General features: G+C 34.7%; 1 protein-coding gene across 1 annotated transcript in view; it reads right to left on the bottom strand.

Annotated features, from left to right (window-relative positions):
* LOC127868508 (sulfate transporter-like) overlaps positions 1-16744 on the bottom strand; it is a 49130-nt gene extending 32386 nt beyond the window's left edge. The window contains exon 1 of the mRNA XM_052410342.1: positions 15890-16744. Within this exon, the coding sequence (XP_052266302.1) occupies positions 15890-15904 (15 nt within the window). The 5' untranslated portion in view covers positions 15905-16744. The remainder of the gene's footprint in view (positions 1-15889) is intronic.
* Between the last annotated feature and the right edge of the window lie 4486 nt (positions 16745-21230).

Raw genomic sequence — 21230 nt, forward strand, 5'->3', positions numbered from 1 at the left:
GTACAAATAAAAACAGCTTATTTTGGAATATAAACTTGTGTTAAAATTAAAATAAAATACGATCTAAAATATTAATAAAGTGTTGTGTTATTAATGAACTCAATGTAGTGATTAAATCGTATACAGTCCGAACAGTAATTCTAATAGAACATTGGAAAAGCTCGCTAGATTGAATGGTCCCGCGAACCGGAAATTTAACCAGTGACAAAATTGTGTTCTATCTTCAATCTGGATTTTACTATACCAGTGACAGATTAAAAATATATTAAAGTGCCATTGCGCAAAATCAAAGGACTAAAAGTGGATTATGTCAAATAAGGTTTAAAGGCAGTGTTTGCAAAATCAAAGGACTAAAAGAAATTAAATTAAAAATGGTTGGAACAGACAAAAATTAATTTTAAACGTGGAAAAATAAGAAATGTAAATTACCTAAAGCTAGTAATTTACGTGTGGAAAAGAGTAAAAAGTGGACATTAATGTTGTATATGTCTTCAAGGAACAGTCTAAAATGGTGTTGACAAAGCATAACACAGAAGATAAAGAAATCAAATCAAAGGACTAAAGGGCCTAAAAGACGGCACAGGGTGACAATTTAAAATCGGGCACAGTGGACATAAAGGAATATAAAAAGAGGAATAACGTTCATCATCCAAAGCTCGGTGATTACGTGAAAAAAGGAGTAATTGGACAATTGTGAAAAAAAAGAGAAAAATAATCAAAGGATAACGATGGCAAATCTACAGTACCTTAAAGGCTTAAGGACTAGAGCCATCAATGCTCTAAAAAAAGAATTAGACAATGGACTCCAATTGGTAGATACTAATCTATCTTCATGCAACCAAAAAGAATTGACAGATAGTATCAGCAAATGTGTATCAGCAATAGAATCTTGCAGTGAAAAGCTACAAATGAATTCAGACAAATTAGCCATGACACTCGGGGATACAGATTCTGAGTTCACGAACATCATCTTAAATGAAGATGCCACGCTGCAAGAAAAAGCCATGCATCTTATAAGGAATCTTCAGCACCTGGAAGGAAAAATCAAAATTGGTGAAAGTCAAAAGGACGTGCACACTGATCAGGATTTTATACAAAGGCTATTTGATCAACAAATGAAGTTACAAGAAGAATTCCTTCATAAGCAGAGTGAAAATAAGAAGTTGACAAAAGAAACAAATGTTAGACTTCCAAAGCTTGAAATCATGTCTTTCAATGGAGAAAAAGTACGATGGATAGAATTTTGGGATTCTTTTGAAAGTGCTATCCACAAAAACGGAAGCCTATCTGGCATTGACAAATTCAATTATCTCAGAAGTAAACTCACTGGTGATGCACGCAAATCAATATCAGGACTCACTTTATCTAATGAGAACTATTCAGTGGCTGTGAAAATTCTTCATGAACGCTTTGGAAATAATCAAGAAGCAATTGATTTGCATTACAATATGCTGATGGATATTCGTCCTCCAAGGAATACCACACAAGACTTGAGATCATTTGTAAATGAAGTGGAGAAAAATATTTGGAGTCTCGAAGTATTGAATCAAAACGGAAACCAGGAAGTATTTGTAGCAATAATCAAAAAGAAAATACCATCAGAAGTCCTACTCCAATTAGAATTTTTGAAAGGGGCAGAAAACAAATGGAGTGTTCCAAAGCTGCGCGAAATGCTGCTTCAGTATATCACAGCTCGAGAAAACACAGAAAAAAGTGTGAAAGATGCAAAGGAAAGTACTGAATATGAAGTAAACAAAGTAAGTCAAAGGGAAACCGAAAATCCAAGAAATCATCGCATTCACAAAGTGGAATATGATCAAAGACATGCTCAGGCTCTTGCAGCGGCTCCTTCAATCCAAAGGAAATGTAGATTCTGTGCTAAGGCTCACTGGAGCGATGATTGTTTGAAGTACAACACAATTGAAGAAAGAAAAGCATGTCTAAAAAAGAGTTGTTTCAAGTGCTTGAAAGAGGGACATTTGTCTCATGAATGCAAGTCTATAAACAAAAAGTGTGTACACTGCGGCGTCATTAATCACCATCACAGGTCATTATGTCCCAAGAAATTTCAACAAAGAAAAGAGACAAATAGAGAACCTGTCATGTTGTCAGAAGAAATTAATGAAACCCAAGAAGAACACCTCGAAAAAGATGAAAGTGTTCTCTTAGCATCAGGCGAAATGGTAGTTTTGCAAACGGCAAAGTCAAAAATTATGAACCCAAGAAATAAAAAGGTAAATGATGCACGGATATTGCTAGACTCTGGGTCTCAGAGAACGTATTTGACAGAAAACCAGGCAAAAGAGCTAGGTCTTGGCTATGAAGGAGAACAAGAAATAAAAGTAGTTACATTTGGAAGTGCCAAAAGTAAAGTACTGAAAACAAAGGTAACAAAAGTGAACCTCAAATTGAAAGATGGCAGTGACATGCTGATTACTGCTAACATTGTGCCAACCATGACTGGTACGACCGGAAGAATGCCATTAGAAATCTACCAAAAGGATTTGTTCAAGTCATTGGCAAAACATCTAGACCTTGCTGATAAAATACCGTCAAAGGCTGAATCTGGAACAATTGACTTATTGATTGGTAATGACTTTTATTTAGACATTATCCAGAGTGAAAGAATTCAAATTGAAGATGGACTCTATCTGCTTTCATCTAAACTGGGATGGATAGTAACTGGAAGAACTGATGGGAATAGAGAAATTGATGACATGAGTATTCTCACTCCAGGAAGAACTTTGAATGACTCCTGTCTTTTCAGTGAAGTTGATAGCTCTCTTCCAAACACACCTGATATTGAAGACTTTTGGAATATGGAAGCAATCGGAATACGAGATTCTGATTTACTATCAAGAGATGAAACTGCAATGAAACATTTCCAAGATAATATAAAGTTTGAAGACGGACGCTACAGTGTCACATGGCCTTGGAAAAATGAAATACCTGAATTACCAGAAAACCGAGGTTTGGCAATTGGTAGACTTAGGTCATTAACAAACAAATTGTTGCCAAAACCTGAACTGATGGAAAAGTATGATAGCATTTTCAAGGACCAAGAACAAAAGGAATAATAGAACGGGTAGAAAGGGATCACAGTGACAGTCGGAAACACTACCTTCCACATCATGCTGTAATTAACCCTGAAAAGACATCATCAAAGCTTCGAGTTGTCTATGATGCATCTGCAAAAACGAAGAAAGATGGGAAAAGCCTCAATGATTGTCTTTGTCGAGGACCTGTATTACTGAAAGATTTATGTGGAATGATGCTGAGATATCGGCTTCATAAAATTAGGATTATTGCAGACATTGAAAAGGCATTTCATCAGGTCGGTTTACAAACATCGGACAGAGATGTAACTCGATTTTTGTGGTTTAAGGACTGGAAAAATCCGATTGAAGATGAAAACCATCTCCAAGAATACAGATTTTGCAGGGTGCCTTTTGGAGTTATATCAAGTCCATTTTTACTAAGTGCAACTGTTGAGCATCACCTGGAAAGATATGAAAGAAGCCTCGCATGCCAAATCAGGGACGATATTTATAATGACAACTTGGTCACAGGGTGTGAAACTTTGAAAGGAGCTAGCGATTTGTACACTGGGGCAAAGAAGATATTTGATGAAGCCAATATGAACCTACGAGAATGAAATACAAACAGTAAAGAGATGACTGAAATTTTCAGTGAAGAAGACAAAACAAATGGAGACCAAGACAACGTGAAAGTCCTGGGGCATGTTTTGGATGTAAGGACTGACCAACTATCACCCCAAAAAATCAAACATTCAAATGCAGACAAGGATTATGATACAAAAAGAACCCTACTTCAAACAGTAGCATCTGTGTTCGATCCTATGGGCTTGTTCTCACCTGTAATGCTGAACGGAAAGGCACTTATCCAAAAAATGTGGACTAAAAACAAAGAGTGGGATGAACAAATTGATAAAGCGGATCAAATACAATGGAACACAGTGGATTCAGATTTGAAAAATCTACACAAGTTTAGTGTTCAAAGATGCATAGCTGTACAAGCTCCTTCAGAAAGTGTGAACTATCATCTTGTGAGCTTCTGTGATGCATCTAACCGTGCATATGCAACAGCAATATATCTTGTTCAAGAGACTGAAGAAGAGAAAAGGAGTGACCTTATATATGCCAAAACAAGATTGGCGCCAGTAAAGGAATTAACTATACCACGTTTGGAACTTTTGGCTGTGTTGATTGGAGTGCGGTGTATGAGTTATGTTGAATCACAGTTAAAATTAAGGGTAAAATCAAAAACAATTTATTCAGACTCGCAGTGTGTACTACAATGGATCGGTACAGAGAAAATATTGCCTGTGTTTGTAGAAAATCGTCTGACTGAAATAAGGAAGTCAGAGGGGAGCAATTTTCAGTACGTGAGTACTTCTGAAAATCCTGCAGATATCGCAAGTCGCGGATGTACACTTCAAGAGTTGTGTGCTTGTACCACATGGTGGCATGGACCAAAATGGCTATGTGACTCGGGCAAAGTGAATTTAAACACAAAGGTGAAAGAAGAGGGAAGTGAAAATTGCAATGATACATTGGACATAGCAGCTGTGTGTAGTGATGGCCTAGAATTGGTAAATAACAATCAACAACCCGTGCAAGTAAAAAATAAACATTCTGAGAAACCTCCATTCGGAATAGACATTGAAAGTTACTCATCACTTACAAAGGTGCTAAGGATTACATCTTGGTGTAATCGATTTGTTAACAAACTCAAAGGACACAAACCCCAAAGTTCATTACTGACTAGTGATGAAATCAAGGCTGCTGAGACTATGTGGATCTTACATGTTCAGAAAAAGCAATTTGCGGATGTGTTTCAATCACTTCTGACAAAGAAACCCAATAATTTATCAAAACAATTAGGATTGTATGAATCCGATAATGGTGTACTACGGTGTTACGGGAGGCTTGACAACGCTTCTCTTTCTGAGGCAGCAAAACGTCCTATTCTTCTCCCAGCGAATGACAGATTTACTCACATGTTAATCGAAAGGACACTCAAGATCATGATGCATTGTGGTGTGTCACAAACTCTTTGTGAAATTCGACAAAAATACTGGATTTCTCAAGGGCGTGCAACAGTGAAACAGGTGATAAAGCCATGTGTGGTGTGTCGACGTGCAGAAGGTGGACCATACCGCCTACCCCCTATGGCTCAACTTCCAAGTACACGAGTTACACCGAGTATTCCTTTTTCAAAAACGGGAATTTATTACATGGGTCCACTATATGTAAAAATCTCACATGACGTGAAAAAGGTTTGGGTGTGTTTATTCACATGTATGGCAACAAGGGCTGTACATTTGGAAATGGTTCAAGACCTTACTGCAGCTTCATTCATCTTGTCTTTACGACGATTTGTGTCAGTTCGTGGAACCATCATTGTCAGTGATAATGCGAAACATTTCAAACTTTCAAATCATACAATGAAATTGGCGTGGCGGGAAATTGTGGATTGTGAGGACGTTCAAAATTACTCATCAAATTCAGGCATCAAGTAAATATTTATCGTAGAAATGGCTCCCTGGATGGGTGGATTTTACGAGCGATTGATTGAAATTGTAAAAAGGTCTCTTCGTAAATCGATTGGACGAAAATTCTTTCAGTTGAACAGCTTCAAACAGTTTGTAAAGAGGCTGAGGCAATTGTGAATGCACGGCCTTTAGTGTATTTGGACGATGATGTTAATTCAACAATGGTAATAACTTCGGGACATTTTCTTTCAATGAACAACAAAATGGGTTTCCAGGATATTAACTATTCTGATTCTGACCCCGATTACAAGGATGTATACACGAATGCTGACAAACTACTCCAAATGTGGAAGAAGGGCCAAAATTTAATAAATGCATTTGGGAACATTTGGAAAAACCAATACCTCCAAAGTCTACGAGAAAGGTTCACCTCCCAAATGAAATCACCACGCGTCCAAGCTCATCATTCTCCTTCTGTAGGAGATGTCGTAATAGTGAAGGATGACCTTCCAAGAGGACAATGGAACAATTGAACAACTTAAGTCGAGTAATGATGGACTAACTCGTTCAGCTGTAATAAGACTACCTTCTGGAACTATAATCAAAAGACCGATTAACCTATTATATCCATTAGAGTGTAGTGACAATCAAAAGGTAAACCAAAAAATATTACGGGAAGTTGAAGAAAAACAATCAGAACGTACAAAACGAAAAGCTGCGATCACTGCTAGGGACAGAATTAAAGTGTTTACATATCAAACTTAACTTTGTGTTATGCTTAACTTTTGTGGTGTAAATATGCGTTATATATAAACAAAATTGACCAAAATTAACAAAAAAAGCTTGTGTAAGACTGTTTTCATTACATGTATGGATATTTGTCACTTATGTTCGTGTTTATTGTTTCAATAAATAAGTTATATAAGATCAACGGTAACGTGTGGTTGGTACAATATATACTTCTTGAACATATATTACATTTTTGTGTTAATGATTTGGCATAGGTGAAGAAACGAATTGTGAGGTTGGCATGGAACATGTATTGTTGATTTTTCGTAAATGATTGGTTCATGTTAAGTTCATGTATTGTTTTATGTATGTGTTTATGTATGTGTTTTTAAAGTGTACAGTGTTAGGTATAATGATATAGCTTTCAATCAAGAATTGGTTTTGACAACTTATGCTATGCTATGTAATGTTATGTTATGGTTTGGTATGGTATGAGTGTTATGTTATGTTATGTTGTGTTGATTGCTTATTGATTTTTCATCTTTTTTGGCGGGAGTGTCGCGAACTGCGATTAATTATACCTGGGTGTGGATGCTGGATCGGATATCTGATATTGTTCGAGAGAGAGAGTTTGTTTGTTTTAGATTAAATGTGCTCTGTTGCGAGAGAGATTACATTTTCGGCTGTGCTGATCGGCTGTTTATGTTGTGAATGTTGATAAGTGTGGGTCTGTTTGGTGAGAGTGGACAAAATTGTAGCTAAATAACGTGTCTGGAAAGAGTTTAGATTAGAGTTGGAATTTAGGCTTTTAAGAAGTAACAACAGAAACCTTTTAATGTGGAATTATATTTGAATTAAGACCAGCAATATTAATATAACTGATTATTAAGTGTACAAATAAAAACAGCTTATTTTGGAATATAAACTTGTGTTAAAATAAAAATAAAATACGATCTAAAATATTAATAAAGTGTTGTGTTATTAATGAACTCAATGTAGTGATTAAATCGTATACAGTCCGAACAGTAATTCTAATAGAACATCGGAAAAGCTCGCTACAGTGCAGCTCCATGAGATACACATGCATTTCAAATATACAATTGCTAGCTTCAATATTGCAGAAGTGACATTACATGAGCAATTTTGACCCATATATTTGACCTTGAAGGATGACCTTGACCTTGACCTTTCACCACTCAAAATGTGCAGCTCCATGAGATACACATGCATGCCAAATATCAAGTTGTTATCTTCAATATTGCAAAAGTATTCATTAAATAAGCGATTTGGGCCACATATATTTGACCTCTGACCTTGAAGGATGACCTTGACCTTGACCTTTTACCACTCAAAATGTGCAGCTCCATGAGATACACATGCATGCCAAATATCAAGTTTCTATCTTCAATATTGCAAAAGAACTCATCAAATTAGCGATTTTGGCCACATATATTTGACCTCTGACCTTGAAGGATGACCTTTACCTTGACCTTTCACCACTCAAAATATGCAGCTCCATGAGATACACATCCATGCCAAATATGAAGTTGCTATCATGAATATTGAAATACTGCAAAAGTGTACATAAAATGAGCGATTTTGACCCATATATTTGACATTTGACCTTCAAGGATGACCTTGACCTTGACCTTTCACCACTCAAAATGTGCAGCTCCATGAGATACATATGCATGCCAAATATCAAGTTGCTATCTTCAATATTGCAAAAGTTATTGCAAATGTTAAAGTTGGCGCAAACCAACCAACAGACCAACCAACCAACAGACAGGGCAAAAACAATATGTCCCCCACTACTATAAGGACGAAATTTGGTTCAGTTGCAGCTAAGAGGTATGAAAATTAGTCAGTAATCTTGCACAACGACCCCGACACACGTTGGAAGAAACAATTGAATACGTGTAGTTGAGACAGTTGTATGGAGAGGATGCACGTTTGCCTTAACTCGAGCATTACGCAGACGATTAGAACAGATCGGATAAATCTACGAATAGTCGTTTTTACAAACAGATAAACAATCTGTTGAAACGTTGTGATAATACATGCACTTGCGCTTGCAATTTCCATTCCTATATCGCGGATACTTGAGACTTATTAATTACTAGCAATTTAGCGCTGTGCATGGATACTTATCGAGAAGACATTACGGCCGCAAATGGTCGAATGTATTGGGAGATTGCGGACAGAAAACGGGAAATACTAATTTGCTACCAAGAGTTTAATTCATATATTTTTTTTTTCATGTAAATTGCTTCCGTCTTGTTAAGGTGTTATTTTCTGCGTTGACGTCTTTTACAGGTTTTCACCCACATTAATATACAATAAAATGTTGCAAACATTTTTACAAAGCACACCGAACTAGTTCATTTTGCATTTGTTAAAGATACATAAATTGGGAGAAACAAAAACTAGGCTGAATTGAATGTCTCTTTACATTTAACAACGACCGATTCTGCAAGCTAAACCATTTGAGATACATCAACTATCTCAGAAATGCCCCATATATAAGATAGATTTATCTCGTACCTCGTGCACAGGTCTCACCTGCATGTATTGTACGGTTTTGCACGACCACACACAATTTGAGTAAAAGGATCACGGTTAAGTTCATTTTATGTGCTTAGTTATCGTGTTATAAGGAACAGTTCATGCAAGTTTGAGTATTGCACGTTGTAAAGCGTAGGGGTTATTCGTCGGATAAGTTCATGTTTACGGAGAGGCGGACTTTTATACTCCCCATCCCTACTACCGCTTTTGCCATGATTATGGTTACCCAAACATTAAGTTTCATTACAGCTCAAACCACGGTCAACTATGTTCTGATTCAAACTCTGTTTAACGTTCCCGACACAACAATTGCTATAACAGAGCGCTTTGTCAGCGCTTACAACTTCTACATCGAGATTACATTGATGTTGAACAGCTGTGGGGGCTTTTGTTCTTAGCATCAACAACAGAACTAACAATCGCAAATTGATGTGTTTGCATAAGACAAGCATTCTGTATATTTATGTCGGATACAATCAATTTCTTGCTGCGACCTTTCGTGAGGGTTTAGTTATTCAGGATCTATGTTTGCTTTTATTGTTGACGTATCTTTAATAAACCCACTATTTTATGCCTCTGCCAGTTATCATCGTTTAATTAAAGCTTTATATAAAGCATAAAGGACATTATCAAAGTTTGTTATCGATTTTTATTTATACGAAATGACGATGGATTAATTTCGGTAGACACATTTCTTAAATTGGGTACATATTTACATGAATTGAAGCCCAAATGTGTCTGACACCTTGGCTTTGATCAAGATAAATACATACAGATCGATAAACGCATGTTATGAAAATATATAAATTTATCATTTCAAAGTGGCTGATGCATCTACTTATTTTGCTGATTTGACATTACCAGGTTCGATCGAAAGACGATAATTCACAAAAGACCCAAAAGGGTGGTACTAAGAAAGATAAATGAAGCTGCGCGCACCGCAGTTTTTCGATATGTACTTCATTCCTTACCTGCATGTATTGTACGGTTTTGCACGACGCACGACCACACACAATTTGAGTAAAACGATTACGATTAAGTTCTTTGTTTATGTTGTTTATGACTTATTAGCAAAATGGCTTACTTATTTAACATGAGTTCAAGAATATTATCCAATACTGAAATGTTATTTGTTTACGAACTCGCCTGAGAGAAAACTCATTAACAGCATTTTGCTATTAAAGAAATAAGTATGAGCTTATTTTATGAAAATCATCACATACAACAAATGGAAATAGTTTTACAATTAATACATTTATTTACAGTTATTACATTATCTTGTTATCAAATGCCAACATCAACGCCGTATATCTTTTTTTTTTGAAAAGATAATTTATACGATTAGTTGTCATGTGTCTTCTGCTTTAAGACACAACGGACACGCAGTCATCATCATCATCATCATCATCATCATCATCATCATCATCATCATCATTATTGCAAAATCATAGTATCTCTTATTTCGTATTAAACATGCTTAGGGAAAAAGGGACAGCGGCATCTCTGACATTTCTTAGTTTCTCTATGTGTATAGAATAACGTCGTGCGAATGAACGTGATATTTCACATCAGTATGTCAAGAGGTTGCATTCATCATCATAACGTTTTGTTTCTTCATCATCATCATCAACAGCAGCATCACTCGATTAATACCAGTGCCAAGGCTGGCAAGACAAACTGTGACAATATTCTTGTAAAGGTATAAACTGTCATTAAAATACCGCAATGCTGATACAAAAATATGATTGTTAGATCGAGATTTTAAATACGGTTTTGCAAATAATAACTTGTTTCTTGTTTCTTGGTTAGACAATGTCAAGACTTTAATCGGAACATAAGATTGATATAACATAATTTGCTTAGTAAAGTCATTAAATTTGGCCAAGTAAGTAAGTACAAAATATTTCGTCACGGTATCAAGGGGCCCCTAAAAGTCGCTGAGACCATATCCAGTTTCCCACTCAGCCCAATGGATAATCCGGGACTGCCCATGTCGCTCTCCTGAAGGTCACAGAGAACACTTGGAGTTGTAGTCGGTGTGTGAAACAACCATGTACATCGCTCCAAGGTCAATGTCATAGTGATTACTTGAAGTTTGTGCATAGTCCTTACATTATGGTAATAGTGATTCTATAGTATGAGATTTTATTTACATAAACTTTTATACACTGTTTAAAAACAAACAAAACTCCATAAAACTATGTTAGAATCCTATGTATGTATCACATTCAAGAACAAAAGAAAACAGAGGGCGCTCGTATCATCTCATTTCTATTGTTAGGTGCGAATATAATAGAAAATCATAGAAATAAATAGAAGATCTACTAAAATAAATTTTGTTAAAAGTGTATCTTGCTAACGTGTGCGTATGCAAAAAGGTAGTTCAAACAAGACTTCACTTTATACGTACGCTTCATACATACATCACAATCATTTTCTTTAATTGGTTAATGAGAGCGGTAAATTGTATTATTGCTGGTACCTGAATACTTTCTAAGACCACACAATAGTTTACATATTGCAAAATAGGAACACCAGAAATTCATTGTTCTTATTGTGATTTGTTAAAACTATGTATATAATAAAAATGTTTAATTTTGAAAGCAATATCTATATCGATCGTCCGAAAACATGGTTAAATAAAACATGAAATACAACATTACATTTTATGGGTGTGTTTTCGTACATATCTAATTAATACAGAAAACGGTTCGATGTTTACTTTATTTCGATCAACAATTCAATACAGAACGTAGGGATGATTATAGAAATTGTTCTTCGTATCTCTAATTATGATATGGAAGCATCAGTGTTTGTATGACTTTAAAGTGTAACACGTGACCTGTTCTATGTAACTCTCGCTTTTCACTTAGCAACTGTGAGTGATTCGACAATTTCCGATGTATACTTACACTTCTTTAAGAATGAGCTGATATCATTAAAATCTAGTCAAGTCAATTTTATTGGCAAATACATTTGTACATAGCCAAACAATATACATAATACATGTAATGACGGTGTGAATAAATGCATATACAACAATTGTGATGAAAAGTATGGTGTATATGATGGACATGAAATAATGATTAATGGTTGTGCGAATGTTGACAAAAAACAAAAAAACAATAAACAATATACATATATACATACATAATACTAATTGTGACTAGATCTTAAATTGAATGCCATTTTAGTAAATTTAGCCAATATAATTAATGTTTTTCTATTCGAAGTAGACATCTATTGAAGACCAGCGTAGATAATATTTAGGTTACAATAGTTTTCTTAAATCCCTATACAATGGACAAATTAACAAAAAATGGTATTCATTCTCAATTACACCCATATTACATCTTGTACATACTCGTTCATTTCTTTGAATATTTCTATATCTACCTTCTTCAATAAATAGTGAGTGTGCAGAACAGCGAAGTCTAGCAAAACAAATTCTATCCCTATCATTTACCACAATATCTAAATAGTTTTCAAAATCAAAATTTGATTTTAATAAACGATACGTATCAAGTTTAGGCAAGTTATCAATATCGCTAACCCATGTTTGTAAACTGATATCCTTTATACGCTGACAAATACAATTAACATCACTAGTGGTTATATCATATTTATAATACAAAAAAGGCAATCCTATATCCTGGAGCAATATCTTGAGTTTAATACCCCAGTTAGTAATATGCGAATTAGCATCATCAAAATCTAGCAACAATTTTTTAAGTAAGGAATCTGGTTTCTGCTTTATTTTGAACCAAAATTTAATGATACGCATCTTATTTATACACTCTAAAGGAAAACGACCCAGCTCGCCATACACTGCCGCAGACGTAGTTTGTGGTCGAATAGACAATGTCTGTTCAAGGAATTTTAGATGGACTTTCTCTATGTCTGGGCTGGGATGAAATCCCCAAATCTCAGTACCGTAGGTCAATATTGGCAATATCATAGCATCAAAAAGACGTATTTTGTCAGCAATACTGAATGAAATTTTAGAAAAAAAGTTTATTTAGGGAAAACATTGCTCTAGACGCTTGTTTCGATAAGGCTTCCTGCGCTTTAAAAAAATTGCCGTTTGAGGATAATGTCACACCGAGATAAGTAAACTTATTTACTACCTCTAGCTAGATATCATTATATTTAACATCAATATTTTTAATTCTATTGCCTTTATTAAAAACCATAACAACAGTGTTGCTTGTGTTCACAGATATTCTCCATTCGCTGCAATATTCATGTAACCTATCTAAAAGACGCTGGAGTGCAGTTGCTGAGTAAGAAAATAAAGCGGTATCGTCAGCAAATAGCAACGAGAATAATTTTATGTTGTCGACATTACCATATTCAGTAGAATCATTATACAAATAGTCATATATATCATTTACGAACAATATAAATAATAATGGTGATAAAGGCTCACCCTGTTTTACACCAGAATGACTATCAAAGAATTCTGAAAGAGAATAGCCAGTTTTAAATGTGTGATTACACTGATTTTCTATACGTGTGCTACTGCACTGTGTACATGAACCACTACTTATATTACTTGTCTTAACGCATGATTTAACACAATCATATATTGATTTAATCATTTTAACAAATTTAGATGATATGTTATGCTGCAGCAGTTTGTACAAAATTCCGTTCCTATAAACGAGATCGAAAGCTTTTTTTTTAAATCAACAAAGGCACAATTCAGCTGCCGGTTTTCTCGATAAACTACTCTATTTATCACTGCATTTAGCACAAAAATACAATCTATAGTACTCTTATCGCTTCTAAAACCAAATTGAAAATCACTTAGTTTATTATTGTTTTCAAGCCATTTACATACTCTTAAGTCTAGCAATATGGAAAATATTTTAGAAAAAATACTAGTAAGAGTTATTCCCCTGTAGTTATTGGCATCGTTCTTATCTCCTTTCTTAGACACTGGGACAATAACGCCTAAAGACCATGAGTATGGACTTTACTTGTACTGTAAATATAATTAAACAATTTTCATAGGACAGGAGATATAATCACTTTACAATCAATAAAAATCTCAGGAATAAGTTGGTCAAAACCACCGCTTTTCCCCCGTTTAAGATCCCCTATTGCATTCATTACTTCTTCAATTGTGAAGTCGCTATCAAGAAATTTCACGGAAACAATGAAACTATCTAATAAGTTTGATAAATCTTCTTTAACCATGACATTAGAAAAAACATCATCGCTTGAAAATAAATTCTTAAAATGTTCAAAAAATGTGTCCGGAGTAATATCACTATCATTTCGCCGATTATTTACTTTTTTTATTTCATTCCAAAACTTTTGAGGTTGTGACTTGGCATATGTGCGAAAATTTTCTCGTTGACGCATGTTAAATGAACGCTTAGCATGTCTTTTTGTTTTATTATATTGCGTCTTCGATGTTAAAAATACTGCCCGATTATCAGTTGAGCGATCAGCGTAAAATAATCGTTTGGCCCGCATGTAGCTACGACGCGCAACTTTACACTCGTTGTTAAACCATGGGCTATTATATTTCCGTCCAGGTGTTTTCTTAGAATTAAAAAATGTTCTCGTTTGACCATATGCATTAAATGCACAGTCATACAACAATGTCGCGAAATTCTCAATACCTATGTCAATATTCAAATTACTGCTAATTATAGTATCGACAATGCGATCATATTCGTGTAAATTGTTTTGCATACTTGTTAAATATGTGTTAGACTAATCATCGTCGTAACACCAATTCAATTTTTTAAATGTAACTTTCTCTTCCCCAATAGACGCTTTATCAACACTAAAGTTAAAAGATATTTCAATAGGTGCATGCGGGGAGAATGAAAAGTATTCATGCACAACAAAGTTACTAATGAAAATAATTAATAAACTAGTGCACCATTACGCTTGTACATAGTTAAAATTACACGTGTACATAGTTTAAATGAAGAACGATAACAAAAACCTGGTTGTTTATAAAAAAATACGTTGAAATCATACACACATTATCATTCATGTACACTCGTTTCTGATCTTAACTAAATACATAAAGTGGCTTTCCATTTAATCTCTTCGTTAAGCCCACTTACTTAACCTTTGTTCAGGGAGAGGATGTGAGCTGAGTGTGTCTAGATGTACCACTTGGCATCTGACTAGCACAGGAAGTACAGCGCTTGAACTTCGAAGAAGTACAGTTTATTTATTTACGCATTCGTTCAATTATAAATCAACATACAACGAATGAAACACGGTGATACCCCTGATTTAGATAATAATATCTCTGTGTACGCAACAAGCCGAAGCGTTTAAATGTGCAAACTGAATAACTACATTAATATGTTGTGTTGGGAAATCACCACTGTATAGCTGTATGTAAACAATAAAACGCTTACTATCAATACCAGATGTAATACCGGATATAAACGTAATGTTCAATATTTTCCCATGTCAAGTTTAAAATGCAGGGTTTCACAATTTAAGGTTTTAAAAAATATTTTCAGTAAAACAGAATTTTCAAACAAAAATGAAGTAAATTTCGATTTGAATGATGACTAATGGGTTGCAAAATGAAATCACTAACTTTGTATAATACCTATGTTTTTGAAAAATTAAAATGGTATGTCGGGTATTCTTTCTCAAAACAAATGTGTTTAGGTTTTTTAAAGCCCTTTTCAAGCATAAGTCAGCAAAAAACATACATATAAACAGAGCAGTAGAAACGTTGAGTTAATCATTTTAATCCCCCGCCCCCCACACACACACTTACACGCATACACACACACGCGCGTCAGAAGTTCGCCTTCAAGAATAAAAAATCCATACAATATGTCGTAATAATGTCATAAATATAAAAAGCCTGGAATGTAAAGCTTGGGCAAATGGGTTTCCTTATTTTTGGTGGCTTGTTTAAGTATATTGTTTATTGGGTTATAAAGCCTGCAATTTTAAATCAGGTTTATAATGTTTAAGCACTCAAAGTCATTATGATAAGATTGTTAAATACTAACGATTACTTTTAAAATGTTAATTTCGTCAGACAATTATAAAAAAAATCTTTGAGGTATAAAGTTTAAAGCTTACCCGTTCAATTTCCATGGCCGCTAGTTCTATTTGTCTTTCGCTAGGCAAATATTGTACACAAAAGTCCACTTATAATTCAAATCCATCTGTAGTAAACAAATGTGTTGGTCAATTACTTCCTTATTCTGAATTCATATTCGCACAATTTCATTCCAGCACAATTATATTACGTGTCCGTATTCTTTTTAAGTTATTAGAAATCGTATTCAGGTTAGCGCACTCTTGTGAGTCGTGTACAACACAACTCTAGAAGGCATAAACTGAAAACTAAAATAATAAAGGACTGTACCATAATCCTCAATTTTCTAGAGTTGATCAAGCTACTAAAACAAAGACAATGAAACAGGATGTTCTGTGTTAAAAATTTGTAATATATTTAACCAATCAGAAAGCAAATAACATTTTCAAAAATCTGGTTGCTCATTTAAAATATTATCGAGAATATAGCGAAACACTAAAACATCACTACGACAAAATCCACTTAAAGTAAATTTCAAGTCAATTATCCGTTTGGAACAAGCACGCTACAAATATATATTTAGCAATACTCCTGGCGCAAGAAAACAGTAATTGCGGTTTTAGTCCGATGGAATATAAATCTAAGCAGACAACATAATTATGTTGTTATAAGCGCGTTTTTATGCAGCTGAGCAAGCTCATAAACAGATTTATCGATTCAAACTATTGACTGGCATCTACGGTCATTGCAGCCTCCGCGCAGAGATTTGACTGGAACCGGCATAGCTGTATGCGAGACTTGTATGTGAGAACATGAGACGACAACTCTGCGTGGAGATTGCTGTCATTAGACAGAGTTGTCGTTCCTTGCTGTCACGTACAATTTGATCCGGCTATGCTAGTTCCCGCCAAATCTCTCCGCGGATGTTATCATTGGACGTGACAGTAAGAGGATACAATTCACTATAAAACAGATGACCTTTCCAGACGAATGTCTTAGGTTAAAACAACAATTGCCAAAACAAATATCATTAGTTTGGAGTTCTGTTTGGAAAGCATTGATTGTATCTTAAAAGAATTTCCGTTATGAAAGAGTTCTGTTTAAAAGTTTAATTCGCATTTTCGATTTCCCGCGTCTTAGTATGCCGTGCAATTGTACATAAACCAGAATGATATCGTTAATGCTTCATTCATTGTTTTATTATAATGTGTGTTATAAGATTATTTAGCAAAAGATATTAACTCATATTTGCAATTCAGCGCGTTGTTTTTAGGTAATACACAGTGTATAAGTGTTCGGCGCGATTAGATATGCGAATTGTATGGTAATCGCTCATCAGATTGACGATTTGTTTTGTTCAGCACACTTATAGTGCAATATTACCACCCGTAAAAACCGTTATCTACGCTCGGAACTAGTCAACTCCTGCACATCGGTTGGTTGTTCAGGCGTACCATTATGTAAATTTTACGCGTAAACGCCTCTCGACTCTAGATTGTATGTTGTCGTCGAGACCCCAAAAGTCCTTTGCATTTCCTGACTTTTGGAACAAGATTTGTTCTGAAAATATTTTATTGTTTTGCTTCAATTCGACTTTATAAGTCGCTTTGTATATTAAATTCACACTTTCACATGTAGTTAAAGTATAGTACCTTGACTTAATGTTAATACGCCTTCGACATAAAATAAGTACATTTTTTATGAACAATAATTGACCAATCCTATAATAGACTTATAACTGTTGCCAGCTTTTTTGCAGGATTTTCCCAGCTTTTGTACTTATAAGAGTAGAAATAAGTATGTTATGGGTTGCGTGCAACGAGTGCATATCTCTGTGATCTACAGACATTCAATTTAAGCTTAAACATGCTATAGAGATCATCGTTTTAAGTCACAGACCAAGGGCCTTAACTTTGACCTGCAATTCAGCATTATTATGCCCCTTATTGAATTAATGAAATTACGATTAACGATTGCGTCTCTAGATTACTTGTTCACTTAGCATGTTTGTTTTCCATCTCTAGATTACTTGTTCACTTAGCATGTTTGTTTTCCATCTCAAGATTACTTGTTCACTTAGCATTTGTGTTTTCCATCTCTAGATTACTTGTTCACTTAGCATGTTTGTTTTCCATCTCTAGATTACTTGTTCACTTAGCATGTTTGTTTTCCATCTCTAGATTACTTGCTCACTTTGCATGTTTTTTCCATCTCTAGATTACTTGTTCACTTAGCATGTTTGTTTTCCATCTCCTAGATTACTTGTTCAGTAAGCATGTTTGTTTTCCATCTCTAGATTACTTGTTCACTTTACATGTTTTTTCCATCTCTAGATTACTTGTTCACTTAGCATGTTTGTTTTCCATCTCTAGATTACTTGTTCACTTAGCATTGTGTTGCACATGGGTCAAGGTAAGAGGTCAATGGTTCTAAAAACATATACGAAGTTTTCGATAGATAACTTCAGTAAAAATGGGGTAATAGTGTTTGAAATAGGCGATGCTTTTCTGTAAGTGTATGCGTAAGTCGCTTACATGCAGACCTATGTTGGGATATGACATTTGACCAGTGGGATCAATGTCACTTGTCCTTAAAATAGACAAACAGTTTCCATTAAAAACAACTTGAGTTCGAGTGGAAATAGTGTGCTGAAATCTTGTATATTGGGACTGCAATGTGGGTCTGTGAGGTTCAAGTCAATATCACTAAAAATAGAAAAACTGGTTTCCGCTCAATAACTTCAGTCTTAAGGAACGTATTGTGCTGTAATTTTCTGTGTAGGTAACGTACATGCAGAATTTGCTTGAAATGTTTATTAAATGCAGCGAAAGTAATTGGCAAAAAGGTATAAATCTAATTAACATACACGGTAACAATTCTTGTTTTAATTTGGAAAATATTCATCTTTTAGTTAGCATATCATTATATACAATTACTGCAGTTATTGCACTTCAAATACAACTTTATGGTCATAATATTACGTAACTGAGAGAAAACGTATATCTTACTATCAAAGCGGAAGAAAACTTACATACGACTATCACATAGGACAGATAGTCTTCTCCCTGCCGTATGGTCATTAACGCTTCAATAAAATATGCAATCCATATTTAATGTACACAATTCCTAGTTCGGGAGTACAATTTGACACAGAATAGATTGTGAGTGACGTACGGAATTTGTCCGACATTTCGATTAGTGTGTACCGTTTATACGAACTGAATATATTGGTCGCCACTACAAGCTTTGTTTTATGTGGCATATAACTTATTGAGCGTAATGTTTTGAAGGACTTTACGGTAAACAGCTACATCACCAATCTCCGCACAGAGATTTGACTGGAACCAGCATAGCTGGATCAAATCCCTGACTTCATAAGTAACCACGTGATGATACCCTAGCCACGTGGTACAATAATTTTACCGTTGTAATTTTTACTCTTTTTTAATTTAGGTAATGCATTATTTTACTATGAACCTAAACGTATTCGCTTTTTTCAAGATATAAATGAATTTATACTACGTTTGATAATATAATACTTAAACAAAACAAATCCTACCAAATCTGGTAGGATTTTCTTGTGATGGCAGAGATTGTCAACCTCCGCGCAGATTTGACGGGAACCAGCATTGCTGGATCAAATACCTTCCTTCATAACCAACCACGTGATGATAGCCTAGCCACGTGGTACAATAATTTTACCGTTGTTATTTTTACTTTTTCAAATTCAGGTTATTTTTTTATATTATGAACCTAAACTTACACACTATTTTCAAAATATAAAAGAAAATGATATTACTTTTCATAATATAATACTTTAACTAATGAAATAAAATCCTACCAAATCTGGTAGGATTTTCTTGTGATGGCAGCGATTGTATGTGAGAGCAAAGAATGACAGCTCTACGTGGAAAATAAGAGATTGTATGTGAGAGCATGGAACGACAACTTTGCGTGGAAATTGATATATCACTCTGACCTAGCTGCTATTTCCCCTGTCGTTTGAAAAACCAAATCTTCTTGTCGTGGCTTCTTTTTAAATCATTTAGCAAAACATTGAAGAAGTAACGTCGCATATCAAGTCACAGTTACCAAATCTCGTCGCAACCATCACTTCCCCTTGCGTTTAGAAGTAGAAGTAGCAAAATCTCATCGCATCAGTTACAACCTTTGCCACGGAACAGTAACCGAATCTTATCGCAGCGGTTAAGTCCCTCTTCGTTTAATACTATGGTTACTTCCCTTTGGGTTTCACAGTGAGGTGACATCCCGTATCGTCGGCGTGCGTTGTTTTGACCATTTTGGAAAATGTTACTTTGTTGATATTGGAAATTCAGGACATTAGTTTATTAATGTGGACACATCTCTCTTAACAGTTTATGTGGACAAAAAAATCCGTTAAAGAAAAGCTTCATACAAATTTAATTCAAAACTTTGACAGTTTAACAACATCATTTCATATTAAACTGTTAACTATTCTAATAATGTATTAGGAGCAATCCGAACTAGAAATTAAAAATATAAATTTATTTGTAGCTTTATTTGCATACACAAGTGTGAAACTTAAACATTGTTAGAAGTTAAATCGAGAAATTTATTTATGAATGCACACTTAACATTAATGTAGCATTGTACATTTAAAACCGCGTTACATGGCCTGTATTACATAATGAAGTTGATATTAACATATCTTGCATAAATAATATCTTTTCGTTTTAGAAAATGTATGGTTGTTTACTTAGATTGAGTGCAACTGCAAAGTTTGTTTAGCGTCGCTGACAAAGCTCACGTTTGTATCTTTATTTCTTGCGATAATATATGTAGCGGCAATATTGAATGCTAAACTGTTCCAACTTTAGATAATGCAAACTAATTGCAAAAATATGTATCATGTACGCCACAGGCACTCGGCATTAGCTACTACCCCAATGACAAAAAAGTTCGTCGAAACAAAATTATTTTTTTACTTATATATATAAAGGACTTAATATATATAAGTAAAAACAAAAAAAAAATTCGGCGAACTTTTTTGTCATGTTATTTTTTATTACTAATGGACAATTTTGAGAGTTTGGGAAGGGGGTAGCAGCTGGGGGTAGGGGGTAGTAGATAATGCCGAGTGCCTGTGATATACGTGTGACTGTTGCATATGTTTTACGTTTAATATGTACACACTCGTTTAAATTAAGTGGTTAGAATACACTTATGCGAATACATGTTACCTACACTCTTGAACTGAACATAATTGTGCATAATTTTAAAAATATTATTTTTTACTTAGAGTGATATGGTATTTATAATTAAATAATTATTTAAAACAACCTGTATTTACGCAGCAAGAATAAATGTGATGATGCTTTTTGAGCGGCTCAAATCGATCAT

Source organism: Dreissena polymorpha, chromosome 2, assembly GCF_020536995.1.
Source record: "Dreissena polymorpha isolate Duluth1 chromosome 2, UMN_Dpol_1.0, whole genome shotgun sequence".
Lineage (NCBI taxonomy): Eukaryota > Metazoa > Mollusca > Bivalvia > Myida > Dreissenidae > Dreissena > Dreissena polymorpha.